General features: G+C 34.6%; 1 protein-coding gene across 9 annotated transcripts in view; it reads left to right on the top strand.

Moving 5' to 3' along the window:
* Positions 1–27,087, top strand: part of LOC107453633 (twitchin) — a 264,438-nt gene that overhangs the window by 140,287 nt on the left and 97,064 nt on the right. For all 9 annotated transcript variants that reach the window (XM_087158572.1, XM_087158571.1, XM_087158570.1 and 6 more), the window contains 16 exons: positions 508–630; positions 3,244–3,543; positions 4,624–4,905; positions 5,622–5,806; positions 8,613–8,727; positions 9,417–9,555; positions 9,637–9,803; positions 12,694–12,975; positions 16,292–16,588; positions 18,697–18,993; positions 21,353–21,634; positions 22,910–23,209; positions 23,298–23,600; positions 24,130–24,408; positions 24,488–24,593; positions 26,879–27,081. In XM_087158572.1, coding sequence (XP_087014698.1) covers positions 508–630; positions 3,244–3,543; positions 4,624–4,905; positions 5,622–5,806; positions 8,613–8,727; positions 9,417–9,555; positions 9,637–9,803; positions 12,694–12,975; positions 16,292–16,588; positions 18,697–18,993; positions 21,353–21,634; positions 22,910–23,209; positions 23,298–23,600; positions 24,130–24,408; positions 24,488–24,593; positions 26,879–27,081 — 3,660 coding nt within the window. The remainder of the gene's footprint in view (positions 1–507; positions 631–3,243; positions 3,544–4,623; positions 4,906–5,621; positions 5,807–8,612; positions 8,728–9,416; positions 9,556–9,636; positions 9,804–12,693; positions 12,976–16,291; positions 16,589–18,696; positions 18,994–21,352; positions 21,635–22,909; positions 23,210–23,297; positions 23,601–24,129; positions 24,409–24,487; positions 24,594–26,878; positions 27,082–27,087) is intronic.

Below are 27,087 nucleotides of genomic sequence, written 5' to 3'. Positions count from 1 at the left end.
TAGAAAAAGTGAGTTCCGACATACCTGGAATAAGCTATCAAGTTTCAAACAGAGAAGGGGAATTTTTTAAATATCAAAATGAAAATACATTTTGTGAAGATAACTTAAGATGACGCAATAGAGTAGTTCTCTTCCAATCATTTGCTTGCATTTTGATAGTTTGAATGTTTTTTTTTCGGCAATTGAAACTTTGTGGCATTGACCTCAACTTACCTTTTTTTTTCTTTTAAATTAGTAATGGAGATAAAAGAAAATTTGCGACGCAAAGTTTCTCTCGTGGTATAGCATCCTTTTAAAGTAGGATTCAACGCTCAAAACAAACACACCTCGTTTCCTACCATTGCTGTAATGAATCTTTTCTTTCGGAAAACGCTGATTTCAAAGTTCTTAATCAAGCTGTAAATAAAATTAATTCTAAATTTTCATTTATAAAACAAGTATTATTCGAAGTGTGTGAATTATGCAGACAAAATGATTCAAAACCAAAGGAGATAATTTGTGTTGTAGGTATGGATGTGGCTGGATTGGTGGCTGGCAAAAAATACAAGTTCCGCGTCAGAGCCTTAAATAAGGAAGGAGAATCTGAACCTCTGGAAACATCGGACAGTATCACTGCAAAAAATCCATTCGGTATGTGTTTTGTAATCCTATTTCCCAACTTCTTTTTCAGTTTAAAAAGACAATTCTATTTAAATCATTTGCATGATGTTGTGAATTCACCCTATTTCATTAAATGTCATTCATTGGAATTAAATCCAAAATTAGAATGAAATGTATTTTTAGATTAAAACTTAAGTGGGATCCTTAACACGGGGTGTCTCGCTTCTATTTTACAAAACTATTTTACTTCTTTACAATAAAAGAAGAAAAAAAATGATGCTGAACATCCTTAGGAATTATCCTTTAACTTAGTTAAGGTTAACATATCACTAGATGACGGAAAATATAAAAACAGGAAATCTGAGTCTTTACAAAATTATCTTGAATCTTTTAAGTACTTAGAACCTTATATGTATCGATAAAAATTGAATAAAGATCCAAAATTTTAATAAAAAAACTATAAATATATTAATAAGGCAAGAAATAAATAATTCAGGTTTCACAATTTACCCGTTCTCATCATTGTTTTTTTTCTAAACAGTCGTTCCACAAAAAAAGGAACATTTAAAAATTTTGTAAACAAAATTTACAACTAAGAATGTCGTTATGAAAGGACGATCTACAAAAACAAATTGAATTAAAGTAACTTCAAACGAATATATGAGGACTCATTAAAGGATATTTGTAATAACTCTTATAGAATAGAAACAAAAAAAAAGCAAATTCATAAAAATCTCTTTCGACTCCACAGATGAGTTTATGGCGGATCAAACTGCGTGAAAACATAAACAGTTATTATTCTCAAACAAATTATCGAATGTTAAATACTTCCTGTACGCCTTTCTGCATTTCACCGAACTTTCTAAAGAACAGTTTTTTTGGTTGTATGCTTTTAATGCAGCGAAGAATATATAATATAAAGAAGAAGAAAAAAATTAAATTGCTGTAACTTTCAAACAAATCACAATTTTAAAGAAAAAAATTCTCGTATTTATTTTTTAATTACAGAGATGCCAACTGCTCCGGACACGCCGAAACAATTAAATAAACGGTAAATAACTACAAAGCAAATTTTGAAATTAATTGACTATTTTTGCTTGCTTTTTAAAAGGTTTAGAATGACATGAGTAGTGAAAAGTGGTAAATTATATAAACCTACGAATTATTTAGAAATAGTGGTGAATAAAAATCTACTAAATTGAATTTATTAAATCAAGAATCACAATTGATAAACTACCACTTTAAAATATACTAGTGGGCTGTGCCCCCTGCTCGCTAACGCTCGCCAACCCCCGAAAATTGCTACGCAATCTTATATAGTTTGCTTCGCAAACCAAGCTCGCTTCACTCGCTACTAACTTAGGTACATTGCAAATGCACAAAATTCTAAGAATTCAAAACAATCATTCAAATCCATATAACAACTTTTTTTTTAAAAAAAAAATTACATCTTTTTAGTAAATACTAAGTCATTAAAATAAATTTGAATTCAAATAAATGACATGTAATTCGTTAAACCTATTAGAAATGTGCTATAGTATAAAATCTTAAGACAAAATTTCTAAAACTGATATCTCTTTAAAAAGGTTAAAATTTTGGCTATAATTAAGTCTATTAAAAATTTAAATAAGAGAAATTGCAATGGAAAAACCCTGCATAAACAAAACATTGAATTTCGGAAGAAATCTCGTTTGGTGAGAATGCTCTCTCTTGTCAAAAATACAAAATAAACTGACCTCAAATAAAACTACAAGGACTTCGAATCAAATAATTAAGGAAACTACTATCACGTTTAATATAAAAGGAAGATTTATTAACTAAACAATAAAATTACACCATCGCAGTTCCAAAAAACAAATCTCACACTCACTCAAAAAAACAATTTACCTTCTAATTAGTCTCCATAGCAACCACAAAACTCTTCTAGTTACCATCTATAAACTGATATATAATAAATAAATTATTTAACAAAAAATACGATGCGCATAAGCACATAATATTTTACACTCTGGTTATTTCCGTTTCCGTTTTTAGAAGCGCTATATGTTGAGCCACCCAATCTAGATTTGGCATGTGACATTTTTAGCGGCAATTATTGGTTGATTTTCCAGCGTTGCCATTCGGAGAGTTGTAATGAGGCTTTTTTTTATCGCCGTGTAAGAGAAATATATATATAGATACTTGCTGTCCGGAGCAAATTTGCATCTCTGTAATTAAATATGGCCCTTACATCATCTCAAATTTCAGCCTGCAGTTGTGTTCTGTAAAGCCCCCGTACCATATTTTTAACAAGCTCAACAGTAAATGCAACAAGTAAATGTAACAAGCTTAACAGTCAGATATTTTATTCGTATTTTTTAATTTCTAAGTCTAATAGTTTTTACTCAGTAAAATACTCTCAAAACAACGCTTTTTTCATTTGATACTGATTGTTAGTATTAGGTATGAGATTCTTACTCCAATCCGGATTTCCATTTTTCTGATTTTTTAAAGATTTTTGTTGAATTTTTTCAATGATAGATTTGAAGTCTAGTGCACAAAATTGCTTCAAAATGTTTTACTTTAAGGACTTCATAAATCTGAGTGAACAATTGAGTCTGGATTGAAACAGCTCTGTATTTAATCAGCACATTTCAATTACAGATGAACCAGGCAAACCGGGTAATTTAGAAGTGACGGATTGGGACAAGGACCACATTGACCTCAAGTGGATTCCCCCTGAAAGTGACGGGGGATCTCCCATCTCTTCCTACTTAGTGGAAGTGAAAGATAAACTGGGAAATTGGGAGAAGGCGATGGAAGTGCCTGCTGACCAGACTACGGCTTCTGTACCAGATTTGGTGCAGGGTCAGAAGTACGAGTTCAGAGTGAAGGCGGTCAACAAAGCTGGACCAGGAGAGCCCAGTAATGCAACACCACCCGTCACAGCAAAGCCTAGAAAACGTAAGATCATTCTGGCGATTTAAAATAAAAAAAGTAGACATTTTACTTACCTTTTTGAAAATCCTAGCTATAAAGCTATCAAATTTAGTTTTCAGGAGGAGCTCCCTATTTGTTAACTCGTTCAATAGAATGGCTCTATAATTTATGTGCTCTTTCAATTTTAGCTTTCGTTGAATACTACTACTAAACAGAGCAGAGGAGGTGGAATGTATGAAATTGATATTATCATAAAGTTTAGATTCTCTTAAACAAAACTATAAATAGTAATCTGTTTCAATAGTAAGGACATGGTGCGTAGAGTTTTTTTTAAAAATCCCTTTATGGTGCTTTTTTCATTCGGTGTTTTTGAAAAGTGCTTCATTTTCCTTTTTCGAAAATGAAAGTTTTTTTCCCCTTACCATGTCTATTTTCTCCACTCATACTATGCAAACGCGTGCTTTTTCATATTGTTCTATTCAACGTTTTTACGATTCATTCAAACACGACGCATTTTGGCATTCCGTCTGTCTATAGGGTATGACCATCATTTTACATGTTTGATGAAATACTTGCGGGTCTACATGCGAGTATAATGAGCTGGGTTCACTGAGATTCTTGCACTCCCATGTGCAATTCTGCCGCATTTTGTAAATTTCAGGCTTCCACAGCCTGATATCGAACCTTTCGATCTTTTTTATAATAGCTAGTATAATCTAGAAAAGAGTTCTTTGTCAGAAACTGGTTATTTTATCTTGATCAAGTAAAGCCTTTGAAAATTGTTTTGCATTTTGTTAATATATAGAGTGCTTAAAAATATTTTTGAATGCTTAAAAATATTTTTGAATGCTTAAAAAGCACTTAAAAGGTGCTTATTTTTTGTTGAAAGATTTGGCTGCGCACCCTGAAAGAGTTTTGTCGTAAATGTTTCATATCCACTTTTAATACCATAAAATGAGTCGTAATTTTTTTTTAAAAAAATATCTTATACAAATTTTTAATTTATTATTATTAATTTAAATGAAAATTTGACTGATTACTTAACTGATGTGATTGATTACTTAACTGATACTTTAAATGTCTTATTCTGTGTTTTTTAAATAGTTGCACCCAAAATCGATCGTTCCACCTTAAACAAAATTCGTGTCAAGGCTGGAAAGACGTTCCACTTCGAAGCGAGCGTCATCGGTGAACCCCCTCCCACCCTGCAGTGGTCCCTCAGAGACAATACCCTCCAACCCAGTGAACACATTAAAATTAGCAATGAAGAGTACAGCACGAAATTAACGGTCAGGAAATGTAGGAGAGATGACAATGGCATCTACACATTGCTGGCCTTCAATGAACACGGAAAAGATGAAGCACAGGTTGAAGCACTTGTCTATGGTAATTCTTCTTTTATTCATTATTTTTTTGTTTAAGGTGGCAAGGTTTAATAATGCTGACTCAGGGCAGGTCTGTGTTTTTATTAAATCAAAAAATTCTGATCAGTTTCATTGAAAGTTAGAACTTTTATAAATACAGTCGGACCTCTATTTAACCAGGTCACTAAATCCCGATAATAAGTTTGTTATATGGAAAATTCGCTGAAGAGAAAATCACCTTTTGAAATGCTTGAATAACACAAAACAGATTTTAAATTCATAGACACAAAAGTTTATGTATAAAATGATAGCTGCATTTATTATAAAAGTAATTTCAAACATACATTATCTTACGCGTTCTTAAATGTAATTGCTACTGATAAAATCTGTTTTGTCTGAGTTTTTCGTTTGAAATGCAAACAAGAAGGGAATGAAGTGGCTGCGACAATCCATTCAAGGTCATTTCCCCCATAAAACTTTTTTTGAAATGTTCTAGAATATTTTGGAAAATAGGGAAAGTGGATCTGAAATAAAAGTTCGTTCAATGGAGAATTCACTTCGCTATTTGGAAGTTATTTTACGAAGAAATTTCCAAAATGTTCTGGGTTCCTCGAAAAAAATTCGCGAAATAGAGCAATTCGCAAAATGGAAGTTCGTTAAATAGAAGTCTGACTGTATATTTATTAATTATAAGTGTGCCAGATATTGGGTCTATTCATATTTGTAATCATTCTGTAGACAAGCCCTCTCCTCCTGGTGGTCCTTTGAAAGTGGAAGATGTGACAGCAGATGGGTGTATGTTGTCATGGAAACCTCCTTCAGATGACGGTGGTCAACCCTTAGAACATTATGTCATCGAGAAAATGGACGAGGACACCGGTGTGTGGACTTCTCTGGGTGAAACTCCCCAGACAGAACTCAAGGTAGAGCTCTCCTCTTGCAATTTAGAACTACGACAGTCACCATTTTTTAAAGTTTTTTCAAATGTATTTCAATAGAAAACACTTAAATTTACTAAATAATTAACTGATTCACATTCACGGGCATTTTTTAGTGGTAACATGTGACCAATCCATTGTAAAAGCACGTTGAAAGCCATGGGGGTAACCGCCAAGATTAATTAGAAACACATAATTTTTTTAAAAATATTATTATCTTTACTAAAATGGTTTGAAGAAATGAATGCAGTGTAGAGCGCACAAAAATAGCTTTATATATACACAGAGATGCCAACTTGCTCCGGACAGCGAATAAATATTTTCAAGTGGTAGTTTATTGTGATTCTTGGTTTAATAAATTCAAATTTCAGTAGATTTTCATCCACCACTATTTCTATACAATTCGTAGGCTTATATGCTTTTTACAGATATGTCATGCTAAACTTTTAAATAGAAAAACAAGCAAAATCTGTCTAATATTTGCATATTTAGTTTGTAGTTATTTACCGTGTAACCAGACAGAGCAAGCCATGTAAAAATTAGCGCGGGCATTCAATGTGTTAATAGTCCTGAAAGCTCATGATAAAGTAACACGAATATACTTATACTAGCATTCACTTAACGCAAGAGAAAATCCTTTATTGTCTGCCACTTAACGAAGGAAAGTGAAATATAATCATCAATTTGTGATACAAATTTTCGTACTTTTGTTATCTTTAATGAATCAAAACATAGAAATGTGGTTATGGCAAAGGAAAAATAGTATGGTAGGATTACAAGAAAAATATCAACCTTTATTTTCACCAGCGCACGTTTTTAAAGTTTTACCGTAATATTCATTTATAATAAACTTATTCGTAATTTCTGTTTTGGCCTGTGACTTTAATATAAATATGAATAGTGTGAGACTGAAAAGAATTGACTGATGTATTTTGAATGTCTGAAATTGAAAACAAATTCAACCCAATGGCGGACAATGGATGCATTTTTTCCACCCACGACATCAAATGCGTTTATGAAATTCCATTCAGCTATTGGATACAAAAAATTGACCAAATGCTTAACCGGTGACTACAACCACGCCTTTCGCCTCGTCTTCAGACAACAAAAAAAGTTTACTCATAAAAATTGAGGAGTATTAGAGAAAACTTTTAAAATAAGCTGTTGATTTAAATGAAAATAAATTTTAAAAAATAGTTTTTCTTAAATTGTATTCCAAAACTACTCAGTGAGTACCACGCAAGTATCCCGGGAACACTAATCATGCCCCCCACCCCCCGTCCTGAACTGAGACACATCTATCCCCAGAGTAAACTATTGTTTTGGCTCAATTCACCTGTATTTGGTGCCATAGGATTAAGGTCTGTAGTTGATAATAACATGTGTTTTTTCTCTCATTGGCATATCCAATTTACTGAAACTTTCGGTAAGCGCAATTTTTACAGGTACACAGTAAATAAGAATGGGTAATTATACAGTGTTGTTAATTTATACATGCCTGTTACATTGTTTATTGTTTTTTTAAGGAAAGGACTTGGTATTATGTTAGTAGCTATTTATTTAATACGAGGCGTGTCCAAAAAGTAAGAACAGTTTCCTTCTACTGCCACCACGGAGGTAGTGTCACAGTTTTCACACACGTTTCTGGTTGATCTAGTTTCTGGTGTTGATTGTTTCTCCGCTAACGTCATAACAGCCGGATTGTGTTGCGTTTTTATGCGTCAGGGAACATTCAAAGAGCTTAAGACTATTGCCGACTTGCCAAATATTAAACTGTGTTTTGTACTGCTTTGCAAAGAATATTATGTCAGCAGAAATCTTTCGTCAACTTGTTAGGATTTTATTTTATAACCTTCGTTGAACAGCAGACCCAATGTTTGTTTTTACGACTACCAATTTTCAAGTCTTGTCATTTTGAACCCTATCCAGATGACAAGGGAACTCTCGGATTAAGTATTGGGCGAAATTTTGATGCAACTCACCAGCATTTGTGTTTCATGGAGAGGAAGATCACGAGAATTTCCCACGGTTATCCTGATGGTGAGGGGACTTCTAAGCCATGATTCGTTGACCACTGAATATATTTCACGTCACCACTGTGGTCGGTGCGAGCTGGATACAGATTCGCATTGACCAGCCATAATTGGGATTCGAACCCGGTTCACCGCATTGAAGGGCGAGCGCTCTATCCCCTAAGCCATCGCGGCTCAACTTGTTAGGATTGGTGGGGGGGGTGGAGTATAATGAGTGATAAAATGATGTGGTTAAACAAACTAATGATGGGCGCACCCATGTGAATGATGGCGACTCTCTCTGCCTTCAATGGCTGCAAAATGAATGAAAACATTGAGTCACAATAAGACGCTTTGTGATAGAGTTTACATTAGATTGTCATAAGAACTGTAGGTCGGTGCAAGCCGGAATTCGTATTGACCCGCTGAGATTCGATCCCGCTTCACCTCCTTGGAAGGCGAATGCTCTATCACCTGAGCTATCACACGGCTCTGAAAACAAAAAGACGCTTTTTGAATTTCATAGATTTGTTTTGCATTAGACTGTTTTCATTATATCGTCATAAATCAATGATACAAAAAAAAGTTCAGCAGTGGCTGTCCCCACTGACTTTTTTTTAAAGAGGTTATTAACAGATTGGTTTCTTGCTAAGAACAAAAACAGTGTTCTAGTAGGATCTTTGGTGTAGGAATGCATTTCGAATTCAAATGAATAGGTAAAGCATTTTTTGTAGGAAGTAGAGTTTGGTGCACTGAAAAAGTAAACTTTGTATTTGCAGGTGAAGGGATTGCAGCCAGGTAAGAAATACAAGTTCCGAGTAAAAGCTGCCAACAGACAGGGAGAATCCCTTCCATTGGAAACAGATAAAGCTATTTTGGCCAAGAATCCCTTCGGTAGGTATTAAGAAGATGTCTTCGAATTTTTAAAACTTCAAATCTCATAACGTAAATTTATTACCACTTTAATAGCAAACTTGAAGTGTTGACTTTTAAAGTGTTTTCCTGAAAATGGACACATTACGAATCTATTGGGTTTCATTAGATGATTCTAAACCCTTTCGAAAAGACGACAGTGTCCCTTTTATAATTTTTCTGCTGCTCAACTGATGCACTTTGGTATTTTTACTTATAAAAAGTCATAGTTACTAAAAAGAATTTGTTAAATTATCAAAATCATTTGTACTAAAATTATAAATCCAAAAAAGTAGTTTAATTTTTTTTCATTCATAGTTGAAAATGTATCAATAATTGATTTTGTAAATTAAAGAAATTTCGTGGGTGCATAACTATATCTCTAAATAACTGCAAATGACTGAAAATGAGTCACATTTGAAAAGCAGAAAGGGACATTCCCGATCAAAACCATCCATTAATAAAATGTTATTTATAATGTTTTTCGCTTCTTTTAACTAAAATGAATACAAAATAATTTTAAGCATGTTTACTGAAATTCTGCCTTAAAAGATTAAAAGGAAGTTTGAAAACCGGAATGAAATGCTATTTTCTTAAATACTCATTTTGAGATGTGTCCCAAACCTGACATCTGAATATGTTGACTTCATTTGAATTGATTATGACTTCAGATGAGCCTGGAAAACCTGGAGCCCCGGAAATCGAAGATTACGATCGAGACTTCGTCAAACTGAAATGGACAGCTCCAGAAAATGATGGAGGATCTCCCATAACAGGTTATGTCATTGAAAAGAAGGACAAGCTTCTCAGGTTTCCGCTTTTTTGTCCATTTCATGCATGCAAAAGTGTGTGCTTTCAATGCAGATTGTAAACTGAATTTCTTTTTCACAGCCCCGATTGGACAGCTGTTCAGGAAGTACCGGCTGATCAGACGAGCGCCGTGATTCGGGACCTGATGGAAAATGGTGTTTATGAATTTCGAGTGAGAGCCATCAATAAAGGAGGTTCAGGTCAACCCAGTGATTCCACTGGACAGCACATTGCAAAACCAAAGAACTGTGAGTTTCTTTTTTTTTCGCTACTTTATTTAAACAATAGATTTTTTATCATCATGTCACGACTTGTTTTTATAACATGGTGCGTTTTTAAAAGCCCTTCAAGGTGCTATTTTTCATTGGAGGCTTTTAAATAGTGATTAATATACCCTTATTTAATATGAGATTTTTTTTTCTTCACCATGTTGATTTTTGCCACATGTTACGCAAAAGTGTGGTTTTCATATCATTCTATTCAACGTTTTCACAATTCATTCAGGTCAGATTTAGCTTACTCCAGTAATTAAACCATCCTCAAAAATATGGTTTAAAAAATACTAAATAATTTTGTTTTTGGAATGAAAGGCTGTTTTATCATTCAAATAAAAAGTGCATCGTAATAATTTTCAATAAAAATTATTCTTATCGTTTATTAGAAGGAGAAAAGAAATATTGAGTGGCCTCTAGGGTTTTTCCTAACAAAATTTTCAATTTTCGATTTTTTTTGACATAATATATATATATATATATATATATATATATATATATATATATATATATATATATATATATATATATATATATATATATATATATATATATATATATATATATATATATATTACCGATTATTATTCTGAAAAATTTGACACCAAGTATATGATATGTATTAACAAAGATTTAGCAAAAATATTGAAACCTATTCGCTAAAAACTGAAAAACTATTTTTTGAAAATCCATCACCTTTCCAAATAATTGCATCTTTTTTTCACCTGACGTACTTCCAACAAGTTAAAAGTGGCTTCATTCTTGATCGTGTTAGTTGTTTCACTTGTATTGATTACTATTCTTATACATCATTTTTCGACCTAATCATCCGATTGACATGAAATTTGAATATGATGTACATTATTTTGTACTTAAACGATGGTAAGAGAATAATGGCGCAGAAAGGAATATAAAGCTTAAAGTAGGGTATGGAATAAAAAAAGGCTTTATTTTACATATAGTGGCGTTACACATGATTGCCTGAAGAAGCGTAAGTACAACTGGCATATGTTCCCTAGTATGGGATATGCCCTCCCCTTACTGTAATTGTTGCTTGTCATCGTCTCTCCATGCTAAGCAGCATATTATCCAGGATTTCGTGGGGTAAACGTCTCCATTCCTCCTTTAATGCATCTTTCAGCTGATGGGTGTTACCAGGAGCATACTGTCGTGTCGCAAGACGTCTCCCTAATACATCCCACACATGCTCTGTGTGATTTAGATCTGGAGAGTAAGCTGGCCAATCCATTCGTGTGATATCTTCATTCTCCAGTAGCTCTTGAACATTAGCAGTACGGTGTGGCCGGGCATTGTCATCCATAAAAATGAAATCAGGTCCAATGGCCCCTCGGAACAGACGCTCATGGGGTAGGATTACCTCATTGCAGTAGCGGTCTCCAGTTACAGAACCTCGGTCGAAGATCTGAAGCTCAGTCCGCTCGTTCAACATAATGCCACCCCAGATTACAACTCCAGGACCACCGTAATGATCTCTTTCCGCGATGTTATTGGGATGAAATCGAGCTCCAGCCTCTCTCCTGATCAACTGACGTTGAGAATCGCTTGTAGCACTAAATCGACTCTCATCTGTGAAGAGGACACGACTCCATTGATGAGGTGTCTAGGTTTCGTGTTCTCTGCACCACTCTAAACGGTGCCGCCAATGGCCTACTTTTAAAGGTATACAGTGTTCAGGACGTCAAGCAAATAAGTCACCTTTGTGGAGGTGTCTGGCCACTGTAAATCTTAATACTTGTCGTCCTGTGACTGTGCACTGTTGCTGAAATATGGAGCTCGCTGACTGAAAACTGTTTCTTTTCGCCTGGAGGGCAATGTAACGGTCATCTCTTGGTGTTGTTTTCTTTGGACGGCCATCATCAACCTTCCGAACAGCTGTACCAGTAGTTTTAAAGGCATTCCAAGCACGAGAAATAACACTTTTGTTGATCCCGAACTCTTCGGCGACACTGGTCACACTACGCCCCTCCTCTAGCTTCCCAATCATTCTTCCTCTAGTAAAGTCGTCTAAATGATTTCTTGAAGACATGTTTCACAAAACAAATCACTTGCAGCGAATGTCTTTAACTACGGTGCTCTTCGTCCTTTTATCACAGCTTTGACCTGCGCGCGCCGACCCGCAAGGTTTACGTACACTTACATCACCTACGACGTTTTATTTCTAAAATTTGCATACAAATAATCTTTCTACGGAATTGCGTGCATATTATACTGCAATTTCATGGCTATCTTATACTTTGTTGGGGAGCTGTGGCCGAAAAACCACTTGTTGCTTAAGTTTTGCACACCAGTGTAATTATTTGTTTTCGGTGTTCTGCTTTTCTGTGCTCTAATTATCGAAACACTTCATAAATCGATGACATGAAAGGGGGGAAATAGTCACGTTGTGCTGTGAAGTCAGCGGAAATCAGAAAGAGTCTCTGTAGGTTCATTTTAAGCTTAATTTTGTTTATTTTATTTATTTATTTTTTTGCCCAAAATCAATTTCTTTATTAATATCCAAAAAATGATTTTTTTTTCTAATTTAAAAAAAAATTGAATTGTTTTGAAATAGTATTGTTTCCAAAAGAATACATTTGACTGCCTATTAAAAAGCTGTTTCATGATTTTTATGACCTTTTATCGTTCGTGAAAGACGTCATTCTATACCCCTTTTTTTTCTTTAAATTATATCTTTCTGGAAAATTAGCTAATAATAGTTCCTTGTGATATATTCACGGAGGTGTTTTCATTTAAATAATATCCGTGTTTATGTTAAAATCATGCTATCCTATGTCAAATTTTAAATAAGTGATAGAACGTTGATTCTTTCTCAATGAAATTAAAAAAAAACATTGTTGTGCTTCAGTGGCCCCTCACATTGACCGGAATGCCATGATCAACATTCGACTGAAGGCAGGAAAGAGTTTTGATCTGAATGTTCCTGTTTCTGGTGAACCACCCCCCAAGAAAGTCTGGAATCTGAATGGTAAACCCATTACAGACGACTTAAGGTGGTTCTTCACTTATGAAGATTACAGAACAACCATCAAAGTGAAGAAGGCTCTAAGGGAAGATTCTGGAACACTCACCCTCACAGCCACCAATTCGAATGGTTCAGACAGCGCCAAGGTTACTCTCCTCATACTGGGTAATCTTAAAATTATTATATAATTAATATTTAATTAATATATAAAATTTATAATTAATATATAATTTATATTTAATTAATAATATATAATTTCATTAATATTTAATTAATAATATGTAATTTATATTTAATATTTAATTAATAATATGTAATTTATATTTAATATTTAATTAATAATATATAATTTATATTTAATATTTAATTAATATGATTTATAATCAATATTTAATTAATATATAATTTATAATTAATATTTAATTAATATATAATTTATAATTAATATTTAATTAATATGATTTATAATCAATATTTAATTAATATATAATTTATAATTAATATTTAATCAATAATATGATTTATAATCAATATTTAATTAATAATATATAATTTATAATTAGTATACACTTCCCTTTTTACAAAAACTGAAATTAAATTCCTTTTATCTTTAATACAGTTTCATTAAAACTATGCTCTCATTAAAACACACATATTAAATTTCATAAATGCCATTATTTAATTGAAATGATAAATTATTACTTCGAAATCATTACATTTTAATGAATACTAAAGTATAGTGTAGTTAGAAAAGTATTGAAACTAGTTTATCCTGAAAAGTTTCAAGACATAGTATTTGAAGGATTGTAAGCATAACTAGTAACTTCCAATAATGTTTGTGTTTCGCATTATAATTCGAAATATATTAAAATTTTTTTAACACGCGAATTTTAGTTTTAATGTGTACAGTGCAAAAAAAAATAGTCTACCCGGTATAACTTTTGATTAAATGATCAGATCTTTACGATCAATGTTAATGGCTCCAGGGGAAGACTTCAAATATACTAATTAATAAGTGCAGGAAATATTTTAACTTACGAAATCAAGTGCTAAAATGCACTTTCTCTGAATAAATATACCCCTTTTTTTAAGGTTTCGGATCTCTGACCCCTAAAATAGAGAGGGGGTTATCTGGGAAATAGGGTCCCCGTAGTTTGGTCAGGAGAGCGATCCGATGTTCGGACTCCCTATTGATAATTTTTTGCTCCATATTCGGATAACTTTTTAAGTGAATTGAAAAATTTATCCATGCATAAAATAAATTTTAGTAAATGTTTTTTATTGTTTTATTTAACAATAGTCGAAAAAATTCTGATTCGTAAGGTTTTTTAAAGTATCATAGTTTTAGATGGCAAAATACGAAATTTGAACGAGTTCCTTTGAAATCGAAAAAAGTCGCCTATTTAAAATCTCTCAGGAACAACCGATTTCATTAAAATTGTGGATATAAAATTAGATACTTTTAAAAAACAATCCAAAAACGACTGTTCTTAAATTATAAATAAATTCTTTTTTTTTTTTTTTTTTTTTTGAATTGGTTTTATCTTTGATTTTATAACTCAGTGTTTTGAATCTCATCTCGAGGTATGGCGAAATACGCAAAATATAAAATTAACGTTAGGGGGCCAAACTATTTTCCCTCTAGAATCCGTTAGAAAAAAAAGGTATGTTTATTCAGAGGAAGTACGTTTTTGTGTCTGATTTCGTAACTTAAAATATCGCATGCACTATTTAATTAGCGTATTTTAGAGCATCCTCTCCAATCACTATAATGGAGTTCTAAAACGATCCGATCATATGATCAAAAGTTATTTATGGCGATTCGTATTTTTGCTCACTGTACACATTAAAACTAAAATTCTCGTGTTAAAAAAATTGAAATACATTTTGAATTATAATTCATAATTAAAGTTACTAGTTGCACTTGCAATCTTTCAAATACTAGGTCTTGAAAATTTTCAATTTCAATACTTTTCTAACTACTTATCTTAAATTGAAACTCATTCAATTAAATCTGATATAAAATAATTACGAAAGCTTAACATTATGTTAGCATACATAATGTTTAGCTAAGCATGTGTAATAATTTTATGCTCAAAATAACCCTGCGTATCTAAAAAGAAGCTGGGGTTGAAAAGCTTAGAATGGAATTTACTTTTCAGAATTGAAAAAAAAAAATATTTTGAAGCGTTCTTTTAATCTTCAATCCAACGATTTGGAAAAAAATAATACATTTTGCTTACTCCACAGCAGAGTAGCGACGACATTGTCACAGAACATTACACCGTTTTTGTAGAAAGATTTTTCTTTTTTCTTTCTGCATAATTTATCGAAAAACGTTTTTTTTCTTCTTTTTTTTCTGCAGAATTTTTTTTTAAAGGTATCTTTCTTGCTCATCAGAGCGGAAAGAGATAATCATGATTTTTCTATTCTCATTTAAGATTTAAAAAAGAAAGTCGGCAATAACTGACATCGGCTAAAATTTCAAATGAATAATATGAAATAAAAAAAAAATTCAGATATCGCGAAAGTGTAAAGGATAGTTCGCTCTAGAAATGTTCTTTCTTTTTTCTTTAAAGAGCACCCTATTTTACAAACACTTATTTGAATATCTCTTTTTTAAAGAGTTCTATTCTCGTAATCTTTATTTTGGGAGTTTTTTCGATTCTTAATTTACGTACAAATTTTAATTTGCAGGGGTCTGTCCAGACATTTTGTGAAAGGTCCGTTTTTGTAAAATTGTGAAAAAATAACTCGTAATTTGTGAATATAAAATAAACGTTAAGTCACATTCTTTCAACCAGGGTCCGCTTTTGTGAATTTGTGCAAATAGGGTCCGTTATTGCAAAAAAAAAACTTTTTCAAGGAGTTTTTAAATTGTAAAGACATACAAGATTATGCTCAACACTGTAAAATTATAATTAAATAAATCAAATTTTAAAAAATAGGCAGCAATTGCTACTAAATTAGCGATGCAACATACAGATATTTGGTATTTAGCCTATACTGCTGAACGCAGAATATTCATTTCGGACGAATAAAGGAAGAAGCGTCTGCCGAAGACAAAATTTAGTTCGCTTGCATCTGTCTTTCTCCCCACCCCCTTCCTGGGAAGGGTTTATTCGATTAACAAAACAATAATGAAGATAAACAAATTTGTGAAGGGTCCGTTTTTAATTTAAAATATTTTGTGAAGGGTCCGTTTTCATGAAAAGATATTTTGTGAAGGGTCCGTTAACGGACCTAAATTTCTTCTAAACAGACCCCTGATTTGTGTCATAATTTACAAAGTTCGGAAATAATGAGTGCATTATTCCGCCTACAAAATGCGAGAATATCGCCTGTAATATTAGAATTTAAAAAAAAATACTTGTGCAATTAAAAATGCATGTTTTTTTTCTGTAAACACAACGTTGTGATAATTAGAGTGAAAGGATGTATGTAAACATTTATTCTGAATGAATTTGTGTCATTGTAACAGATGTTCCCCTGCCTCCTAAGAATCTGCAGATCAGTGAGGTGAGCAAAGAGAGTTGCCTGGTGTCATGGAACCCACCCGACGATGACGGTGGCAGTGACATCCAGCATTACACAGTAGAGAAGAAGGACATGGAGGGTGGAAGATGGGTTCCTGCAGACGAGACAGTCAACACTTCCCTGCACGTGGACAGGCTCATAGAGATGCACGAATACATCTTCAGAGTGAAGGCAGTCAACAGAGAGGGAAGTTCTCAATGGACCATGACCCGACAATCCATCATTGCCAAAAATCCATTCGGTATAGTTTTTTTTATGTAAATTTGTTTTATATGTATGTGTACGTTCACGCCGTTGCTTGGATAGTGGCTGACAAAATAATCCCCCCACATACGGTATCTGTTGATTGTGGTGAGGAAGTTTCCGGCTCAAGCGCTGGCCGCGTCATCTGACCAGGGTCAAAAGGACGTCACATTTCTTCCAAGGACCGCGATGACTCAGGGGATAGAGCGCTCGTCTTCCAATGAGGCAAACCGGATTCCTATCACAGTCGATACGAGTTCCGACCACAGTGACCGACCACATGCTCCGACCACAGTGGTGACATGTCGTATACTCAGTGATAGACTGATCATGGATGAGAGTCTCCTTGCCGTCAGGCTAACCATGGGAGGTTCTCGTTGTGTTTCTCTCCATGTAACGCAAATACGTGTGAGCTCCATCAAAAAGTCCTCCACGAAGTCAAATATCTCCCAATATTTGATACAAAAGTACTCTCGTCTTCTGGATTGGTTTCAAAAGTACATGGCTACGGAGTTGAAGTTAGATAGTGGTTATCTCAAGAATTAGATCGGCTGTTCAACGGTGGTGATAAAATAGTTTTCAATAGAGCAGTTGCTAGCTTGTAGCTCTGATTCATTAAAAATTAGTTTCATCACACAAAATACTTTACTTTGGATGTCTTAAATTTACATTGTATATAATTCTCTCTATTTCGTTACCCCTCATTAAGAAAACAGTCTTGTCTTGGAATACTGCTGCAACTCTCCCTGTTTTAACTCTGTATGACTGGCAAAGTTTTGATCTGCTTTATCTAGTCCAGTTGGAGCAACACTAAAGTAATGCCTCTGCACGAATAAATTTAGAGTAACATTAACTGTCCAGTGGGGAGAAAATACGGTCACTACGTTGGGATTAATATAGGATCGGATTTCTCGTTTATGGCAACCAGTGCGGGAGCCTTTTCTTTTGCAGGAGGTGTTGGTTGAAGAACCCTTAATACAAACGAGTGACGTATGAATGTTCATAGGTAAAAAGCAGTTCTTTAGAAATGCTAAATAACATCAGTTTTAATTCCGATTATTTTTTTAATTGTTACTTAAATTTTCTTATATGCTATCTATATTTCTAGAGTCAGTATCGAAAATAACCTATATACATCAGGGTGCGTACCGTTTTTAAAAAGTGCTTAAAGGTGTTTATTTTTGATTTAAGTTTTTTAAAAGCCCTTAAAGGTGCTTTTTTTATTCGGGGTTTGTAAAAATTGCTTAATATTCTATCTTGTAAAAAGAAATTTTTTCTTTGCCGTTTCGAGTGTCATTCTAAATTACAAAAGAAAAAAAATCATGATTTTCACAATTTTCTCTGCAATATTTATAAGAAACTAGTTATTTTATCATGATTACGTAATGTTTTTGAATTTTATTTTTATAAGTGAAGAACTTCAAAGGGTAGGGAAAAAAATTTTATTACTGCACAGATCCTAATTATGTTGTTTTTTTTGGGGAGGGGGGAAGTGATTAAAAATATTTTTTGAGTGCTTAAAAAGTACTTAAAAGGTACTTATTTTGTTGAAAAATGTGGGGAGAGTAGATATCGACAATGTCAACCTTCATCTATGAAGAGGTACCCCGACATAAAATCGAGTTAACATGCCTTATATACTATTGAATTGAAATTGTATTTTTGTAGTGGTAGACACACAGTACTCCCCCCACCAGAATTATATCTGTGATAAAATTTGATAACGGATACCGCTAGTTGATTCATTGCTGTTATGTATTAAGATCCCCCATAATTTTTGAGCAGTCGCGTATATACGAAGCAACAGTGTGAGGAAAACAATGTCGCAAGTCAACTGTTCAATGCGGACCATCCATCGAAGTAGGCGTGTTCAAATCGAAGTGGGCGTTTCTGCCAAGATGTTCACGTCACGTTTGAAGACCACCCATGTGGGGAGAGTAGACCTTCATCTTATGAATCGAGTTAACATTTCTTCATATACTAGTGAATAGGAATTGTATTTTTGTAATGGTAGACACACTACAAAAATTTGTCTACGCACCCTGATAACGAATGCTTTAAGAATAGGATGAGTGCAGCGAAGACATTCATTCATTCCATTTTCAGATCCACCGGATAAACCGAGTCCACCTGTGGCCATCGACTGGGATTCTCATTCCATTGAATTGGAGTGGCGTCCACCTAAAAAAGATGGCGGTGCTCCCGTCTCCAGTTACCTCATCGAGAAGAGATTGAAGGGTGCACCCCTCTGGGAAGAGGCGACCAGAGTGACCGGAACTAAAGCCAAGATATCGGATCTGGTGGAAGGGGAACAGTACGAATTTCGTCTGGTGGCCATTAACAAAGCCGGACCCAGTGAACCCAGTGATCCCACACAACCCATAACAGCCAAACCCAGATTTTGTAAGTCTCTGTTTAAAATATTTTTTTTCTAACATTCATAGTGAAGTTAAAGTAATGGGTCCAAATATAAGAAATGCAGAACATAGAAGCGTTAAAATAATATGAGTTTAAGTGAACAAAATATAGACAGAAGATCCGATAATGGATTAAAGAAATGAAGCAACTTTTTATTGCAAAAATTACATTTTGAGCCTTTCATTCACATTATATATGACTTAATTTTTCAATGGATTAAGCAAATCACTTCATAAATCTTTTAAACATTTTATATGGTTAATCTTTAATCTGAAACCGATTTTAAAACTGGTGGAGGACACAAAACTACTCTGGAAGAATAACATTAAGTGTAACTGGGTAAAAGCCCATATTGGCATTCAAGGCAACGAGGAGGCGGATCGAGCAGCAAAAGATGCCACTAGCCTCTGCAAAATCTCAATAGAGGTCCCTAGTTCCGCCGCTCAAATTAAAACTCTGGTCAAGTCACATAACATGATACGCTGGAAGCAAGAGTGGCAGAGTTCTGGGAAAGGAAGGCAGACACTCAAATTTTTTAAAGATCCGAAACTAAATAGACTGCAGGCAAGTTTTTATCTTAACCAATTTTTAACGGGTCATGGAGTGTTCGGAGAGCACCAAAATAGATTTTTTAACAAAAACATCTAATGAAACTACTGTGGTGAACAACAAACTATAGACCACTTAATTCTAAATTGTATTCATTTCCGGACACTTCGTGACAATCATTTTAATAATTTTAACCAACATCAGTGCTTCGCTAACTTGACCTGCAGAAAATTGCTTTTTCCCCTTTTGGGTATACATTCTATGTTTTGACACTGTCAACTTTTACTTTTATACTTGTCATTGCTTTTGACCTTTTATCTGATGCTTTTACTTTTAACTGCCTGTATTGTTTATGTTTTGAGTTGTTGTTGTTGTCCACTCTTGGACCTGAGTTCAAACAGTCCTGGTTTATGTGCTGCTTTGTGCAGCCAACTTATTGCTGAAATACGTAAGGGCTTGTATAACAATATAAGAGTCCGTTGACCTCTAGACTTAATATTTTCTTAATTTATTAGGATCTTTTGACCTTATTTCAATTCGGTGGTTCCCCTTTTTTGTGTTTTAAACGTTTAATTATCATTATCCCTTGTGGCATATTTTGATTTATTTTATTTATTTATTTTTTTATTTTATTGAAATTACATACATTTGCTGACTTGTGTGCTCAATATAGGCTTATAAGTCATTGTCAAGTAGAAAATACAGATAGAACAATTCAGAGAAAGACATCACAAAGAATACATCCAGGGTTACGGCGGGATTCGAACCCGCTACCTCCACGCTTAACAGAGCGTTTGGACCGGCGATACCGCTCGGCCAGGGAGGCCCCGCATATTTTGAACAACGTGTAGTGTATCCCTTGCTGAAATCAAATTGTCGAGCTGTTGCCATGTAACTCATAATAAACTGATCGGAATTTTAACAAATGCCACGGTGGGGCTTCGCCGGGTTCCCCGACCGGCACTGATTGAGCCTGCGCCCCCTCTTCTGGGTGGGCCTGCCGCGGCGACGGTGCATATTTTTAACGCATACCCTGAATTAATAGGGTGGGTCGTTATATATATTACATATATGGTTAATCTTTATTTTAAATCTTGACCCATTAATTATTTAACTGCACACTATACCTGGCCAAATTATGAGACGCATTATTAGATTCTACGTAAAATCTGAATTATGAGGTGATATTTATTGTTTTTATACAACTGAAACCGGTTTTAGTTGTTTACGTTCGCGTATCAATGGATTAACATTGTAATGCAGTACGCTAAAAGTAAATACAAATAGGAAGTATATAAAAAAATCTCATGAATAAAAATCCTTTACATGTATGTATGTCTGAATATGAAAGTATTGCCTGTAAACTCGTGCAAAGCATGCCATTATTATAACACTGTAGTGTATCTAATAATTTGCTCTAATTGTTATAATTTATTAATATAATAGTTGACATAATAAGTATTTCATATTTAAATAACATATCTTCTAATTTATCTAATCTTCGAATATATATTATATATATTATACAAACCGGTTTCAATCGCGTAAAAACAATCAATATCACCTGATAATTAAGATTTGACATAAAATCTTATAGTGCATCTCATAATATGAACATAGGCTGTACCTAGATGAAAATAGCTTCCTAATAATTTAGCTGGGGAGACTATTTAGGCTACTCTTTTTGATATGTAATGCTACTATTTTTCAAAGAAAATTTTAATAGAAACCCCTCATTTGTCAGTTATTTTTTTAAAATTAAAATCCACATGAGGGTGAATATTTGTCATTGTAGTGGCCCCCGTCGTGGATCGCCTGACACTTTTGGATCAGAGAGTCCGTGCTGGACGTCCCATCACCTACGAAGTGTCCATCAAAGGTGAACCACCGCCCATTGCTTCGTGGTCCATCAACGATCATCCAGTGATCGGCAATCCGAGGATTGAAGTGCGTACCACACCCACCACCTGCTTCTTCGAGATTTTGTTGTCTGTTCGATCAGACACTGGAAAGTACACACTCAACTTGGAGAACAGCTCGGGAAGGCTCAGCACATCTGCAACCGTCACTGTATTGGGTAAGTTTTCTGGAACACATGCTTTTAAATGAAATATATACTCTTTTTATGCAAATTTATCCTTTTCGCCTTTCATTCACACTATTTATAACTTAGTACATGATAATGTATTTCAAAAATAAATAAATAAAATAAAAAAACAGAATTTTTATAATTTTTTCTAACTTTGCTATTTCCTCTTTATGGTTTTTGAGCATTCGATGCTTAGTAATATAGTCTGAGTAAACATTTTAAAGCTTAGACTATATTTTTTAAGCACTAGTTATTTTAAAAATTGGTCAAACCAGCTTGGTTCGGACACGTCACATGGTTGGTTAACATTTTCAGGATAAGTGCTATGTAGAGCTATTAGATGTGCGTTAAATCTGCATCCAGGCGTGTGGGCAGTATGTATGACCCAATGAAATGATCGTGCACGATTTTGACCCAAATATTTAGAGCGAAACGTGGATAAAATGAACGTGGACGTATTGCGCGCACGTTTTTAGTGCCTGCCCAAAAAAGTGGTGGATATTCGAAATACCCATGCGTGTGAATTTGCATTCGTCAGTGAACAACACATGTGCACAAAAGTCCAGATCTATTGCCGTCTGTTGGAGAAATCACGTGCCGAAATGAACGCGTGGTATAATAGACACGTGCCTGGTCATCCGATGGTTCTAGGCCCTGAAATCTCTGCGCATGACTCGCCGCACTGTATGACGGGAAACGTGAACGGCTCTCGACAGAGTCCCCATGACAGATTCATTCTTTCTGTTGATACGATGCACAATGTCACCCAATACAGGTGGCGTTCTTACACACTCCTGCCACATTCGGCATCCAGCATGCAAGTGGATGAAACATGCAAGTTGAATCGCAGAGTTGTGGGTGCAGTCGTTGAAATGTCATCGCATTAGGGAAGCGTCAGGGGCATCAGGGACACTTTTGGTATGATCTTTGAGCTCCCCTTGCATTGCAGTTTTGTACATGTAATGCATCTCGGTCATCTCATGATTTGAGTACTCATCCATCTCATCGGTGATCCGCAGAGCGAACGCAGACATCCGCTGTGAATAGTCTTTTGATAGTGATCACTGTAAAGCACCCTAATAGTGCGTTGCGTTCGGACCAGGATAGTATAGTGATGTGTGCTTGCCTAGTTGAAACCCCTAACGTATATACCATAATTAATAAGTATTTGGGAGCTTGAAGGCGGAAAGATGCTTCATATTAAAGTTGTAAAATCGTACCCCTGAAAGTTGATGAACCTAACATGAGTATTGTCATTAACAGACAGACCCACTGCTCCAGTCGGACCCTTGAACGTGAGTGAAGTGACCAAAGACTCGGCCCTTCTGTCTTGGAAACAGCCAAAAGATGACGGCGGCTCACCCATCAAATATTATATGATAGAGAAGATGGACACTTCCCGCGCTACTTGGATGGAAGCTGGTCAGTCCACGTCCCTTTCTTTCAAGGTCCAGAATCTGGTCCACCACAAATCCTATCAGTTCAGAGTGTTTGCCGTCAATGAGATTGGAGATTCAGATCCCTTGGAAAAGGAAGAGGGCGTCACTGCCAGAGATCCCTTCGGTAATCATCTTAAATTTCGTCACTACTTGCAATTATCTAAATTGATAGAGTAAAGTTGTATGAATACGTTATTTTCTCAATTTTACAGAACCTCCGAGCACTCCTGGTAAGCCCAAAGCGACGGACTGGGGTGCCGATTTCATCGAACTGTCGTGGACCCCTCCAGAGGAAGATGGTGGATCCCCCATCACAGGTTATATCATTCAGAAGAGAACAAAAGGATCGAATTTGTGGGAGAAAGGAACAGAAATTATCGGCAACGAAGGAAAAGGAAAAGTGCCTCATTTGATCGAGGGACAGGATTACGAATTCCGGGTGATCGCTCTCAACAAAGGAGGACAGAGCAACCCTAGCGAAGCATCGGAACTTATAACTGCTCGTCCAAGATTCTGTAAGTTTCTTCTTCATTGTTATAGCTGTTTTAGCCTTTCTCGTGTCTGATAATGGGGTTCTTTTAAATAGCCTTAGCAGCAAAACAACTTGTGCCCTCATTGGACCCATATTCACGAATCTTGGCTCAATTAGGGCTCAATGGGCCGTTATTCATCAGCTATGGGTCCTATATAGAAACGGCCAATTCATACGATATTTTATTGCCGTTTTGATTTCAATATAGGCCCTATATAGTATTGTCAGATTTATATACATTATTCAGCCAATATAGAACTTATATTGGCTCTATATAGGCCGATATTGCCTTGATATAGGACCCATATTAAAATATCTAGACTTCCCAATAGGGGTCCCTTGATGTATGTTCATATAGGACCATAGGACCCATAGTGTGCCCATTTTGAGTCCAACTGGGGCGAAGTTAAAATTGTTGCAAGGGATATAGTGGGAGTATCGTATTATCGAAATTGGGAATAATAGCAGGATAACTAGTTGTCTCAGGATTAATCGATGTTGTTTGTTGTCAGTGTCACCGAAGATCGTAACACCCCTGAAGGACATTGAAATCAAAGTGGGTGATGTTCTTCACGTAGAAGTGAAGTTCGTGGGTGCCCCAGTGCCTCAGGTCACCTGGACTGTGAATGACAAAGTACTGGAGTCTGACAAGAGAGTGTCCATCTCTAATTACGAGAGTTACACCCTCATTCACGCCATCAACGCCAAGCGTTTGGACAGCGGGAAGTACGTCCTCCATCTCAAAAACGATTCCGGAAGTGACGAAGGCACACTCAAAGTGACTGTTCTGGGCAAGTTAACTCTTCATTCCACATTCAATTATTTTACCTGTTACTCTATAATAATAATAATTGATATTCACATCTGTAGCGAAACCCAGTGCCCCTGAAGGACCGCTGGAAATCAAAGATATACAAAAGGATAGCGTCACCCTTGCGTGGAAACCTCCGAAGGACGACGGTGGCAGTGATTTAGTGTAAGATTTCATTTCACATTCATCTAAAAACAAAGTTGTATAGTATCACCTCATAACTAAAATTTTACATTAAATCTAATAGTGAGTCTCTTAATTTGGCCATGGATCTTGAGTACCCCGAGCTTTGACATGTTTCTGCTAACTTATATCTTACAAATGAGTATTCATACAATGCGCAATTAGATTGAACAGAACTGTTCTGTCTATTTGACTGAAGGAATTTCTGATAATTCTTATTGTCTCAGACAGTCGCTGGTTTTGCGTTTTTCCCTACTGAAATATTTAATTTGCTATTCCTAACGTTTTTCTTAAAGGTCGGAAATGCAGAGCAGTTCTATGGTTAAGGTTCAAAGAATGCTTAAAGGTGCTTATCGGTGACTTACTTTTTTTTAAATCTTAAAAGGGCTTCGGGGTTTGTAAAAAGTGCTTACTTTTCTATCTTTTAAAAGAGATTTATCGTTCGATCTATCGATTATCGTTCTAAATTACGAAAAATGCATGATTTTCTCAATTTTCTCTGCTTAGAAACTAGTTATTTTATCATGATTGCGTAAAGTTTTTGAAAATGTTTTTGAATTTTATTGAGTTAATGTTCATAAATTAAGAACTTTATACGATAGAAAAATATAATTTTTATGACTGCAGAGACCCTAATTATATATATATACAGGGTGTTCCAAAATTCTCTTTACAACTTCAAAAATTCATAACTTCGAAAATAAACAAGATATTTATATTCTGCCTTTTGCATGTATTACTGCAACTAATAAAGTTTTGTTTAGTACACTTCAACATGCGCACCATTGGTGGCCCTAAGCACTTCCAGTCTGTAATAAATTTCAAGCCAGGTGATGTAAAGATAATTTTGAAACACCCTGTATATATATATTTTTAGAAAGTAGTTAAAAATATTTTTCGAGTGCTTAAAAAGTACTTAAAAGGTGCTTATTTTTTGCTCCAAAATCTGTCAATGCACGTTGTAAGAGGAGTGCGTTGAAGGTAACTGATTGACCTGTTCGCGTGAAAGTGATTATAAGGAATGCAAAATTGGATGCATCTAGAAATATAGTAATAATTATATGGTTTTTAGTGACAGAAGGTCTTTCCTCATCCGCTGTTAATGGCAAACAGTTGTGAATAAATTCTTTAAGTTTTTTTAAAGGGTGCGCAAAATACAAAACGAACCACCCTAAATAACTTTTGATCTATAATGATCGGATCTTCAAGTTCTAGGACTTCTTTTTAATTATGCGAGGTGATGACTTCAAAAATGTTAATTACTACAGATGATATTTTAGTTACAAATCAGACACAAAAACGTACTTTTTCTGAATTAACTTGAACTTATTTCGACGGATTCGGATTTCTGATTCAAAATGTAGGGAGTAGCCGCAAACTGGGAAATATGGTCTCCATAATTTGGACTCCTTAAAGTTTATTCAATTTCTTTTTTTGTATTTAGCTTTTCTAGGATATCTCAAAGACTTTTTAATCGAATTGAAAAATATTTGTAATTATGAAATTCGTTTATCCACAGATAATTCCATGAAAAACAAAACTTTTAGTAAATTTTTATTATTTTATTTAATAATGGTTGAAAAATTATGAATAACAAGATATAAAATTACTTACGTAATTTTAAAGAATGCAATTTTGCACGTCAAAATACGAAATGTGTGCAAAATCACTCAAAAATAGTTCCCTGAGAAATCGAGTTTTTAGAGAAGCCGTATTTTTTAAATTCAACTTCTCTGGAACCTATTTCGCTTAAATATTGTTTTTTTTTTGCCATCTAAATTTACATTTTTAGAAATGGCGTTAAAAACAGCATATCCTGCAATTCAAAAATTTTTTGAATATTTTTAAATAAATAATAAAAAGTAATAAATGTTTTAGTTATATTTTTCGTGGAATTATCTTTGTATTAATGACTTTTATAATTGTGTGCAAAAATTTTTAAATTCACTCGAGATGTGACAAAATGTACAAAAAATAAGACTAGCATAAAGGGGTCCAAACTTTGAACTTCATTCTCTTGATAAAACTATGGGACCCCTATTTCCCAGTTTGCCCCTACATTTTGAAGGGCAGAAATTTGAATCCATCGAAACACAATATCGTCTACGCTAATTAATTGGCTAAAACTTCTAAGATTGAGTCCTAAAACGTAAATCAATAGACCAAAAGTTATTCCGTTTTTTCTACTTTGCTCACTCAACATCCAACGAATCAATTCATTGAAGAAATGATTCGACGTCTTCATTCATTTCCTCTTTTCATTTCAGTGCTTATATTATTGAGAAACGAGATAAATCTCACAATGGTCCATGGGTGCCAGCACTCACCATTCCAGCCAAATCCACAACAGCCGAAGTGCCAAAACTCATTGAGAATACAAATTATGAATTTAGAGTGAGAGCCAAGAACGCTCAGGGACTCTCTGCAGCCCTAGAAACTGAAAGATCTGTTATGGTCAAAAATCCTTTCAGTAAGT

Source organism: Parasteatoda tepidariorum, chromosome 3, assembly GCF_982258835.1.
Source record: "Parasteatoda tepidariorum strain Cologne lab strain chromosome 3, Ptep-v5.0, whole genome shotgun sequence".
In the NCBI taxonomy this organism is placed as follows: Eukaryota; Metazoa; Arthropoda; class Arachnida; order Araneae; family Theridiidae; genus Parasteatoda; species Parasteatoda tepidariorum.
Note: the sequence above shows the minus strand (reverse complement) of the source record. Positions and strands in the feature narration are given on the sequence as shown.